This window comes from Macaca fascicularis, chromosome 14 (assembly GCF_037993035.2).
Source record: "Macaca fascicularis isolate 582-1 chromosome 14, T2T-MFA8v1.1".
NCBI lineage: Eukaryota > Metazoa > Chordata > Mammalia > Primates > Cercopithecidae > Macaca > Macaca fascicularis.
Window position 1 is genome coordinate 37,469,640 of NC_088388.1, and position 12,522 is coordinate 37,482,161.

The window sequence follows — 12,522 nt, forward strand, 5'->3', positions numbered from 1 at the left end:
TACAGAGAACTCAAACAAATTTACAAGAAAAAAGCAAACAATCCCATCAAAAAGTGGGCAAAGGATATGAACAGACAGTTCTCAAAAGAAGACATTCATACAGCCAACAGACACATGAAAAAATGCTCATCATCACTGGCCATCAGAGAAATGCAAATCAAAACCACAATGAGATACCATCTCACACCAGTTAGAATGGCAATCATTAAAAAGTTAGAAAACAACAGGTGCTAGAGAGGATGTGGAGAAACAGGAACACTCTTACACCGTTGGTGGGACTGTAAACTAGTTCAATCATTGTGGAAAACAGTGTGGCGATTCCTCAAGGATCTAGAACTAGAAATACCATTTGACCCAGCCATCCCATTACTGGGTATATACCCAAAGGATTATAAATCATGCTGCTATAAAGACACATGCACACATATGTTTATTGCAGCACTATTCACAATAGCAAAGACTTGGAATCAGCCCAAATGTCCATCAGTGACAGACTGGATTAAGAAAATGTGGCACATAAACACCATGTAATAGTATGCAGCCATAAAAAATTCGTGTCCTTTGTAGGGACATGAATGCAACTGGAAACCATCATTCTCAGCAAGCTATCGCAAGAACAGAAAACCAAACACCTCATGTTCTCACTCACAGGTGGGAATTGAACAATGAGATCACTTGGACACAGGAAGGGGAACATCACACAGCAGGGCCTATTGTGGGGAGCGGGGAGGGAGGAGGGATAGCATTAGGAGATATACCTAACGTAAATGACGAGTTAATGCGTGCAGCACACCAACATAACACATGTATACATATGTAACAAACCTGCACGTTGTGCACATGTACCCCAGAACTTAAAAAGTATAATAATAATTAAAATAAATAAATAAATAATAAAAATAAAACTCACACTTATTTATGGATTTTAATTGTTATCCCTGCATTATGGATCTTTTTTAAAACACCAAGAGAATTTCATTTTGATGAAGTCACTCACATTCAACAAGAAGTTTTATCCAATTTAATACTTTAATTTACATTTTCATGTATATTTGGAGTACCACTACATGACAGCATTGAGCTAAATACTTTATACACATAAATTCATTTAAGAATACAGGGTTTAGCTGGATGCAGCAGCTCACACCTCTAGGACCAGCTACTCAGGAGGCTGAGATAGCAAGGATCACCTGAGCCCAGGAGTTCCAGACTACAGTGAGTTATGATCACACCAGCGTACTTCAGCTTCAACAACAGAGACAGACTCTCTCTAGAACAATTAAAATTTTAAAAAATTTTTTTAAAAGAATGCTGTATTTATTTTGTGTGTAAATTTGCCTGTGTATACTGCCTGAGGAGAAGGTAAACAATATTTTTACGAAGCAACCCACATCATATCCCTGATGGCTTTTGTATGAGCAACATCCAGCCATTGTAGTACACCTTATACATATAGCTTAAATTTAGTTCATGAAAACTGCCTGATCCAACATGAAAAAGTTTCAGGAAAAAGAAAAGCTGGGTGTGTGCACACATGCACATGTTTCCTAGACAAGAGCTTCGAACCTAGGCAGTCCAGTTCCAGAATCTTTGCTCTTAACCACTAAGCAATATGTTGGAAAAAGAAGAAAGGTGAGATATAAAAATAACTGATTTAGATAAAAACAGTACCTGCTAGAATAAGGGATCACATTTCTGAAGTCAGTACATTAAGAAATATAAGCATTAAATTATCTTTAAAAATGGAAAACAATCTACAAAACTTTTTTCTCTTGTGAATGAATATACATATCAGAAAGTTTCTAGCTTTTATGTTTTGAATATTATATCAACCAGTATTTCTTACATTGCTTTAAAGAGATCACACTTACCTTACAGTATTTCTGGCAGGATTAAATAAGGTCTTCGATTATGACTTTAAACAATAATCTTAGACCTTATTTAATTTAATCTAAATTAAATATCTAGATTATGATCTAAGGTCATAATCGAAGATCTTATTTAATCCTTTAATCCTCTCTTTCTATAAAGAGAGAGACTTATGTTAAAGAATTGGCTTAGAAGATTGTGGAGCACTGGTAAATCCAAAATCGGTAGGGTTGTGTGTGTGTGTGTGTGTGTATACATGCATATATATATATACGTGTATGTGTATGGGTATACACACACACACACACACACACGATTTATCCTTGAACAACACAGGTTTGAACTGCAAAAGTCAACTTATTTGTGGATTTTCTTCAGCCTCTACCACCCTTGCAATAGCAAGACCAACCCCTCCTCCTCTTCCTCAGTCTACTTAACAAGACAAGGATGAAGACTACTATGATGAGTTACTTCCACTTAATAAATAGTAAATATATTTTATCTTCCTTATGATTCTCTTAATATTTTATTTTCTCTAGCTTACTATATTATAAGAATACAGTATATAATACACATAACATATGAAATATGTGTTTATGGCAGGGTATATTGGTTCACACCTGTAATCTCAGCACTTTGGGAGGCCAAGGCGGGTGGGTCACCTGAGGTCAGGAGTTTGAGACCAGCCTGACCAATATGGAGAAACCCCATCTCTATTAAAAATACAAAATTAGCCGGGCATGGTGGTACATGCCTGTAATCCCGGCTACTAGGGAGGCTGAGGCAGGAGAATCAACTGAACCCGGAAAGCAGAGGTTGCAGTGAGGTGAGATTATGCCATTGCACCCCAGCCTGGGCAACAAGAGCGAAACTCCATCTCAAAAAAAAAAAAGAAAAGAAAAGAAAAAGAAAAAAAGAAATATGTGTTTATGTTTCCAGTAAGGTTTCTGGTCAACAGCAGATTATGAGTAATTTTTTGGAGAGTCAAAAGTTACACATGGATTTTCAACTCTGTAGGGGTCAACACTCCAAATTCCCACATTGTTCAAGGTTCAACTGTCTGTTGGTTTTGTTTCTCTGGGGAACTCTAATACTTCAGGGTAGTTGAAAAGCAAGGCTTAGAAAACAGGGAACAGGAATTCAGATTCATATCTTTGTGTCCAGCCATTCCTGAAAGGATTATGAAATAAAATTCTCAAGAAGCTCTGCTGGATTCAGTTTTCATACCCTAACTATTCAGCCAATGTAACGTTCTTTTTCTTTTAAGACTGTCATTTGACAAAACTAATCAATTCTGAGAAACAGTTTTTCACAGCCTCAAAAAGTTAAGCCTAGAGGAATTCCACTCCTAGATATATATAACCAAGAGAACTGAAAACATATGTCCATACCAAAACTTGTACAAGGCCGGCCATGGTGGCTCACGCCTGTATTCACAACACTTTGGGAGGCCAAGGCGGGAGGATCACCTGAGGTCAGGAGTTCATGACCAGCCTGGCCAACATGGTGAAACCCCATCTCTACTAAAAATACAAAAATTAGCCAGCCACGGTAGTGTGCACCTATAGTCTCAGCTACTTGGAAGGCTCAGGCAAGAGAATCGCTTGCACCCAGGAGGCAGAGGTTGCAGTGAACCAACATCATGCCACTGCACTCTATCTTGGGTGACAGAGCAAGACTCCGTTTCAAAAAAAAAAGAAAACGTGTACACGAATGTTCATAGTAGCATTATTCACAACAGCCACAAAGCAGAAACAATATAAATGCTCATCATTTGGTTAATGGATAAACAAAATGTGGCAAATCAATACAATGCAATGATTCAGCAATAAAAAGGAACCAAGTACAGATACATGCAACACCATGGAAGAACCTTGAAAACATGCTGAGTAAAAAGAACACAGATAAAAAATGCCACTTATCTATGAATCCATTTAAATGAAATGTCTGGAATAAGCAAATTCATAGAGATAAAAAATAGCTTAGTGGTTGTCAGGGGCTAGGGGAAGGATGTCAATGGGGAGTGAATACTAATGGGTTTGGGGTTTCCTACTGTGGTGATAAACACATTCCTCAATCAAACAGTGGTCATAAGCTTATGAATACAAATTCTCCTCAACCTACATGGGGGTTATGTCCTGACAAACCCTTCATTACTTGAAAACACCATGTGGCAAAAATGCATTTAAGTACTTAACCTACTGAACATCATAGCTTAGCCTAACCTATCTTAAACATGCTGAGAACACTTACATTACCCTACAGTTAGGCAAAATCAACTAACACAAAGCCTATTTTATAATAAAGTTATTGACTACCTCATGTAATTTATATGGATATTGTGCTGAAACTTTAAAAAAGCATGGTTGTATGGTACTCAAAAGTACAATTTCTACTGAACGTGTATCACTTCCGCACCAACCATCAAAAGTTGGGGTTCATCTGTATACTAAAGGGCACTGAACTGTATACCTTAAAATTATGAATATTACAATAAGCGAATTTTATCTCAACAAAAAATGTGTTAAGAAATAAAAATTCAACTCACCTGTCCTTTTTGTGGTGACAAACAATGCACAACTTCATCCACCATTACTGGAATATGTAATTTAGCCATAGTTTCAAAATCTCTATCTTGAGATCTGTGTAACTCCTGGGCTTGAGTTTGATCTGTTTGCTCCTGGGCTTCATATTCTCCATATTTTTCTGCTGTAGTATGTATTCTCTTTGGCCAGACACCTAAATTAGGTATGCCAGATGCCAACCAACATGAAAGACATTCTTTATACATTCTACAAAAATACGGATACCGAAGCATTCTGTAGGTAAACAAATCTAGAAAAAAAAATTAAAACATGATCGTTGGATTTTTTTAAAAAGAATGTTCTAATACTTGGGGAAAATCAAGTTAATATGCAATATTTAGTACATCAAAAAAAACTTAAGACTCATGATCCGAACATCTTAAACAAGTAAAAGTAACAAACCCTTCTTATATATGCAAAGCAAGGATCCTAAGAGGACCCAGAGACATAATTTAAATACAATTTTTAATGTAGCCTAATACGTTCTAATATCATTAACATTTCAAACATTAGGGATATGAAAATTGATTATTAGGTCAACATTTTTATGAAATACACTTTTTTGAATTTTAATTAAGGCTAAAAAGTAGATTCAATGAATTAAAACTGTCTATTTGAAAAGTAATCTGGATGACTGAACAGATTATAAGTATTATATTTTAGGTTCAGATGGTCTTCTATTTCAAGCTCTTCTATTTGTTTTTCTCACAATGCTAAATTCTCATCTTCAGAGACTATCCCTGAGAAAAGACTACGCATGCACATCCAAAAAAAAAAAGATAATCAGTCTGTCAGTCTGATTCTCTGATGAGATCATCTCCCTGTACCCTGTATCAGTGGAGTGTACATCAGTTTAAACTGTAACTGTATAAACACTCAACTGAGCACACTTTGGTATTTCATGTCTACCTTTAATTATCTGTCCTCTGCACCCAAAAAATAAATAATTGATATATTCCTTGGATTTACCATATGTGCTCCATTTTCTTAAGCAATCCATAACTCTTTAAAATGCAGAAGAAAAAAAGGATTTGTATAAATATATTACTAACACACCTTTTGAAAAAACATCATGCATTTTATACCCAGTTGGTTTCAAGCAAAGTTTTTGATACTACCACAGTAAACACCATTTGATACTACCCAGTTAACACTATTCTTTCCTCACAGGTTATTAGTTATTTAAGAATATGACCCACACCTTTTATACACAAAATAAGATGCATATCAGTGCTTAATGACTGTTTTCTGAAGAAAATGAATGAATGGATTAATTCCAGACTCCACAGAATTAGTATTGTTATCAATCCTCACTTTGGGAAATTTCACCTGTATGACTGACCCCACCAAAAACCGTATGTTCTCAAAATACTACAAGCAGCATAAATCCCATTTAAATATGTCTGTCTTTTCTTTTGCAATTAAAAAAAAATTAAAAACGTTGAAAAGCTGATCACATGTAATAAAACACAAAGAAATACAAATATGATATAACATCAATAAGATGTTACCTTGAGAATATGTTAACTTTACCAAAGCTATAATCTGCAGAATTGTGTGGCAAATGTGACACCGAAAAAATGTGGGGGGAAAAAAATGAGTCATCTAAGTAGATTTTTGGTTGCTTGGCAGCAACAAAATAGCCAAATTATTAATTATGCCTAAGGTTTCCGGAAAGCTTACAAAAGTAAGCTCAACTACCCTCTGACTTACTGTTTCCAACAGTTTACAAAATAATAGCTAACATTTATTTGGCACTTACTAAGCACCACTTACTATTATAACCACATTACGTGCACTACCTCATTCAATCCTTTCACAACTCTTGAAATATTATTATTCCCATTTTATAGATAGGGAAAACAGAGAAGTAATTTGCCAAAGGCTACATAGCTAGAGAGCCATAACGCTAAAATTGTAACACAGTCTATCCCCAGAGCCTGAACTCAATCTCCATGCTATAAACATAGCCCACTGGAACTATTTAATCTACTTATGTAATTTAATAGTACTTCAATTAAATTGACTATATATTTGTAATATCTCATAAATTAGATTCATTTTATTAAGGAACCGACATCCTATGGCTTGGCTCTGCTCCACTTAAAAATAACAGTATGCTGCAGGGTTCCCAGTAACGAACGTACAATGTATAGGCCTAAAAAGTGAAATCTGGAACACACATATCCTATATGTCTAGATTTTGATAACTAAAAGAAGTGTCATCAATTCTAACAAAAGAGTAAGAACCATACCGGAAAAAGCAGAGTAGCGGGGGAAAAAAAACAAACAAACAAACAAAAAACGCTATCACTTGCATTTAATTCTTTTTCTACTGCATTCAGCTTCTATGTGTTTATTCAGCTATGGTCAAGGCACAAAGCCTGAATATTTTATTATGAACTAATTACCTGCCAACTTGGGTCAACCTGGAGAAAGGGTGACAAATAGTTCATTTTCCTCTTGTTTCCTGCAATACCTCCCTAAAAAATGGAAGGTAGGGGAGTGGTATGCTCTAAAGAAAATTATATTCTTCTCTTTTGTAGCCCAGTTTCCTACCAGACAACTTAGAGCTCTCCTGCAGTCTGCTAGGAGCCAGCCACCCTAAATGATTGAAGATTAAGTTCCCTCTGGTCATAAGGAAGGAAGCAGGGAGTCAGGAAAGCTGCCTCTGTGATCTCCTAGTTAAGTAATTTAACTTTTCTCTACAAGCAAAGTTCACTTTTGGCTGTTAAGAGCACAAAATTGGCCAGATTACTCTTTTAATTGTGAAAACACACAGGTGAGTGATGCCCATGAAGGATACTTCCTCAAGGGCTCTAACAATTATAATCATTGCAGTCAATTTTCTCCTGCAAGGAAATCCTGTTTGAAAACGTAATTTTTAAGGGCAAAAACGCGACGTGGCGGCTGGCACACAATCACTGAGAAAGTGAAAGAGGTTCTAAGGAAAGAGAAAAATACACGCTTCTGCCTGAGAATTACACTGTGACGACGAAAAACTATTCGGAAACTTCCAAACCCAGGTTGAAGGCGTGCTGAAGAGAGGGAAAGGGGACAGGGGCGTATATATCCTTTGCTCCGGGCGAATCCAGCGACCCCTGTGGAGTACCCCCAAAGGTTTGGTGGTTTCCAAAAAGAGTTCCCGGGACTTGGTCACCTTCTCCTCACCTGAGGCAGGAAGACTTCTCAGCTGGCCTCTAACTTGGGCCAGTGACTACCACTACGGTCCTGAAGAACCTGAATGTGCCGCACGTCTAGGTCCTGCCCCTGGGGGAAACTTGCAAGGACGGACAGATTGGGTCCACGTCCGCCCCAGCAACTCAGGACCGTCTGCCTTTGGTTCCGCTGCTTCCAGCCTCAGCTGCCAAAGGGTCCTGTTGGCGCTGGGGTTTCCAAACGACTTTCCTGGGGGAAATAAATAAGACCTCACTATTGCCATGTTTCAATTCACTTTTACTTTTTCCATTTTTATTTTTTGGTCCGAAACAACTTTAAATCTAACTTTTAATTTATCCTTATCTCTACTCTTCGGTTTACAATGAAAGTATATTAAACTTGTGTTCTGATAACACAGCAGTTATACTACAATTTTTAACTAAAAGTGGGAATTTCTGTCTCATTAGCTCTGTATGTTTAGAAATTACAAGAAGCAAGGTGGCATAGTAGTGGGATTGATTGTAATGTCAAAATCTGTCTGCTCTAACCAAATGTACAATTCCTTTAAAATACGGACCTCATCATCTGAACACTGCTAAATGGCAAGTGTAACACTAAATTTGAAATCTAAAGTACTTGGATTAGGTGTGAAAACATATGTGGCACTGATAAACCTTATACAACGTGGATGTCAAAAAATACAAAATTTAAAACACTTCTATTCTTCACCAATGATCCATGCAATTTTACAAGCAACTGGCAAAATATGCATATTTTCAGACTGGATTAAGATAGTCTCTTAATGTCACTTAATCTAGACAGTATCTCAGAGACAAATGACTCAATTCTGAATTGCCTTGCCTGTATAGTTCAAGACAAAATTTTGTGTTAGGGATTTTCTGAAAACTTCAGTTTTCTCTCAGAAAAATTAAAATAACAGTACCTACATCTCATAGGCTGTTTTGAGAATTAAATGAGACCATATGTAAAGGGACAAATAAAATACCTGGGAAGTCAAAACATAAAGTACTACACAGTGAGTTCTTACTGGAAATAAAGACATCTCGATTTTATTACCAAGCCCAGCAGCACACAAATAACCATTTCATTAGCTAAGATACACATAATACAGCCAAAAATAAGTAGTAGCTTTATTGATCCTGTCTAGTGATCAGAAAGAATAATATAACATGCATCATATACAATACACAATACTCCCGATTTTCCTCAACAGGAAATAAATGTCCATAATACAGAGGTTTCCATACATTGTTGCATTTATAATGCTCTGCATGGATAAGAGTCATCCTATTTATAAAGTGATATTGAATCAACAGAATATAAGCTCCAAGATGGAAGAAAGTTTGATTCTATTGTATACTATTGTGTGTCTAAAATCTAAATAATTGCTAAATGAATAGATACAATAACAGTAATATATAGAACCATGAAATTCAGATACTGTTATTAAAAATAACCTGCCAAAGTTATTTTAGCAAACATATTTCCCATTTGTTCCAGGTATTTTCTCTCTTTTTAAAGTATATATTCTTAAATAATATCCGTAACCTGGGACTTAAAAAAAATCACTTCACCTAATAACAAACCAAGCCAAAATCTTTAAATAAATTTATTGTTATGCCATCATTAGACAGAGAATGTAAAAAGCAACCAAACAGAAAATAGTTTCACAGTCAGTACTAATGGGAGTAGGCCTGGAAGTCCTGAGAAATGAAGCCTGAGGCCTCAACCCAAAAGATCTCCAATTAATTCAGGTGAAGAGACCCCACATTTTGGCCCATATGAATATGTCTGGAAGGAACAGGTCCCTACAACTTCCTGGAGGCCTCACTACTCAGAGAAAAGAAAATAAACACCCAGAACCCATTAATCCACACCCAAACTCCACCTCTCCCCCTAGCAGAGGGAATAGGCCAACCCCTGCCCGCACCAGTCTCACTCACACCCTGTACTCTGGGACCGGGCCCTGCACCCGCCGGTCCAGAGAAGGCCTGGTGATCTCAAGTAACTGCCTCCCACAGGCAGCTCCGGTCTAGCCCCGCCCACTTTGGCCACCGCCTCCGGAAACGGCCTCGAGCGTTGCCACGGTGACGAGAAAGCGAAGCGCTTACCCAGCGCCGCCAGGCTCAGCTTCTTGGCGGCAAGCTGCCGCGAGCCGTGACAGCGTCCGACGTGATGACATCACGCGGGCGGCAGCCAATGAAACGAGGCGCTGAGGAAAGTGGCTTGGGTTTGAATATTGTGGTTGAGTCTGAAGCGCCGGGAGGCGGACATTAAAGTGAAGTGGTTGCGGTATGCTGGCCTGGGCCTGAAGTGAGTGAGAGGCACATGAAGGTAAAACTGGACTCTGGGACACTGCTTTTGGTGACCTGTATTATTGGGAACGGAGGATCCTGCCGCTTCAGGTCTAGAAGACTAGGTGGGCTTCTTGACAAACACAGAAGCGTTGAGGGGTGGGTGGGGGATCAGGGTCCCTGGGGAGAAAGTGAAAGGAAAAAGGGATTCAGAACCTGCTAAAAGCACAGCACTGCTTGACCGTAATACTCCACTGCTCAGCTGGAAGGGCAGGGATCTCCTTCCTTAAGTTCTGAGAGGAAGGTCTTAACTTTTAAAGGGCATCTTGGCCCCTTTCCCAGACTTTGGCAGAGAACTTTAACTGTCCAGCACGTTGCAGCGTCAGCTTTTTTCCGGACTCCAAAATCGGGCTGTTTCCTTTCAGATGCGCATATAAGCGTACCCCTGGGTTACCTATCAAACGAGGAGTTTTTGTTCATCACTGCATAAAAGTTTTGTCTGACGAGCTTTAACTGTTAGTCTTGCACTGGTCAATCGGGAACCCCTCCCGAGCCCCAGTTGTAGGTAGCATCAAGATAAAACTCGCTCTGCCTAACGGGATTGCCGAGGATCAGATGAGGTACGGAAGAGATAGTGTGTGGCAAATGTTCTGCAAATGAAATTAAACTGTAAACATAGAATCCGTCCTATAGTCTGTTCTTGGTTTCCGCGGGACTTTTTTTTTTTTTTTTTTTTTTTTTTTTTTTTTTTTTGTAGGAGCTCATTAGTCTCTCAGTTACAGAGAAGCCAAGACTGACTACTGTTTATTATATGAGAAGAGAGTATTTAACCAGAACGGACTGATTTTGTGGTATAATATATAGTTTAGATTATGGAATAATTAGGTAGAAATTTAGGCACACTACAGATTTTAATTGTTAGTGTCATTCACATCATCTAACCTCCTATTTCGTTTTTGGAAGGTTTTTATAAACTTTGGTGCTAGAGACTGTGATATCCAATGACTAGATAGTGCTTCTTATTAAGTTCGTATTATTTTGTAAGAACTATTTCAATAAATAAAGATTATCTACAAAGCACAATCACAAAGAAAAAAATTTTTAAAGATTATCTGCCTTTATTGGTAGTAATTAATCTCTCTTCTATTATTTATTCATTTATTTGAGACGAAGTCTCTCTCTGTGACCCAGGCTGGAGTGCAATGGCGTGATCGCCGCTCACTGCAACCTCCACCTCCCGGGTTCAAGCAATTCTCGTGCCTCAGCCTCCCGAGTAGCTGGGATTACAGGCATTTGCCACCACACTTGGCTAATTTTTGTATCTTTGGTAGAGACGGGGATTCACTATGTTGGCCAGGCTGGTCTCGGACTCCTGACTTCAAGCCATCTGCCCGCCTCGACCTCCCTAAGTGCAGGAATTACAGGTGTGAGGCAGGGCACCCAGCCCTTCCTCTTCTGTTGTTGAAAAGTATTTACAAATACATAATATTTTTATATTAAAAGTGCATCTTGTCACATCATAGAAATACTCCAATTAAGGGACACAATAAAAATGACTTTTTTTTTTTTTTTTTTTTTTTTTTTTTTTTGCTGACAACTGTGAAAACTAAGAGGAAAAAAAAAATAGCTCAGCTGTCAATGCCGGCCTTCCCTCCAGTTGAACTTTTTATTCTTCCCTGATGGTTGTAAGTTAGTGGTAGTAGTGCCCCCAAGACTGATATTCCAAAGATAGCTTTAAGATGGATGAAGACTGTAGATGATAATGTTGAGTATCGTTTTCAGTCCTATACAGTGTTTGTTGAATCTGAATCTAATTTAGGTTTGAGTTTGTATTTAATATATCGTAACTGTCACTCTACTTCTGTATCACTGTTTGGAAGCATTCTCTTCTGGTTCCAGTAGAACCTAGTTGTTAAGAACATGGACTTTGGATTTGTACCTGGTGAGGAGTTTGTGTTTTATTCTTATGGTGAGAAGTCATTGGAGACTTTAGAACAGATGAATGCCATATGATGCATCACATGATCTGAATGCTTTTGATGAAAGTATCAGTGAATACAATCAATGAATTAAATTTATTATAATACTTTCATAAAATTAGGGGTGAATCTTTGACCTAATTGACTTATATTTGACATTTGGTTCCCCACTTGTTATGTCATCTTGGAAAAGTTACTTATCCTAAGGCTAAGTCTTTGTTTTTGTAAAATGGAAATGATACAACCTTACGTGATTATTACAAGGATTGAATGCAATGACAAATGTCAAGTGTTTACTATAATGCCTGACACAGAGTGTATGTACTCAAATGATAAGCATTGTTGTTCATTATTAATAATTATCACCGTATCAACCTAATCTAAGCATTGTTATATAAAAGCATACTTATTGAGAATGGCCACTGTGTGATACCTGACAAGTACAGAGAAATCATAATCAGTTTTATTTTAACATTCAAGAGCTCCTATGTCAGGCACTGAGGTTTCTATCAAAAGTAAGCAAAGATAAGAGAGTAGTACCAGAAGCTGAGTTTTGGGGGAAATAGGGAGATTTTGGTCAAAGGGTACACTTTAAGTTATAAGATAAATAAGTTC

The 12,522-nt window shown here is 37.7% G+C and overlaps 2 protein-coding genes across 14 annotated transcripts in view; one reads left to right on the plus strand and one right to left on the minus strand.

Moving 5' to 3' along the window:
• METTL15 (methyltransferase 15, mitochondrial 12S rRNA N4-cytidine) overlaps window positions 1-9,674 on the minus strand; it is a 434,852-nt gene extending 425,178 nt beyond the window's left edge. For 10 of the 11 annotated variants that reach the window (XM_074012586.1, XM_074012585.1, XM_074012584.1 and 7 more), the window contains exons 1-3: window positions 9,578-9,674; window positions 7,626-7,862; window positions 4,418-4,704 (exon numbers count right to left, since the gene is read on the minus strand). In XM_074012586.1, the coding sequence (XP_073868687.1) occupies window positions 4,418-4,687 (270 nt within the window). In that variant the 5' untranslated portion in view covers window positions 4,688-4,704; window positions 7,626-7,862; window positions 9,578-9,674. Of the gene's footprint in view, window positions 1-4,417; window positions 4,705-7,625; window positions 7,863-9,564 lie in introns of all 11 variants that reach the window. The other variant, XM_074012576.1, reaches the window with a different exon arrangement.
• A 201-nt stretch (window positions 9,675-9,875) lies between these two features.
• KIF18A (kinesin family member 18A) overlaps window positions 9,876-12,522 on the plus strand; it is an 85,042-nt gene continuing 82,395 nt past the window's right edge. Inside the window, exon 1 of one of the 3 annotated variants that reach the window (XM_015434961.4) lies at window positions 9,876-10,053. The gene's annotated coding sequence lies outside the window, so the exon portion shown is untranslated. The remainder of the gene's footprint in view (window positions 10,054-12,522) is intronic. The other 2 variants (XM_005578343.5, XM_065528361.2) reach the window with 2 other exon arrangements.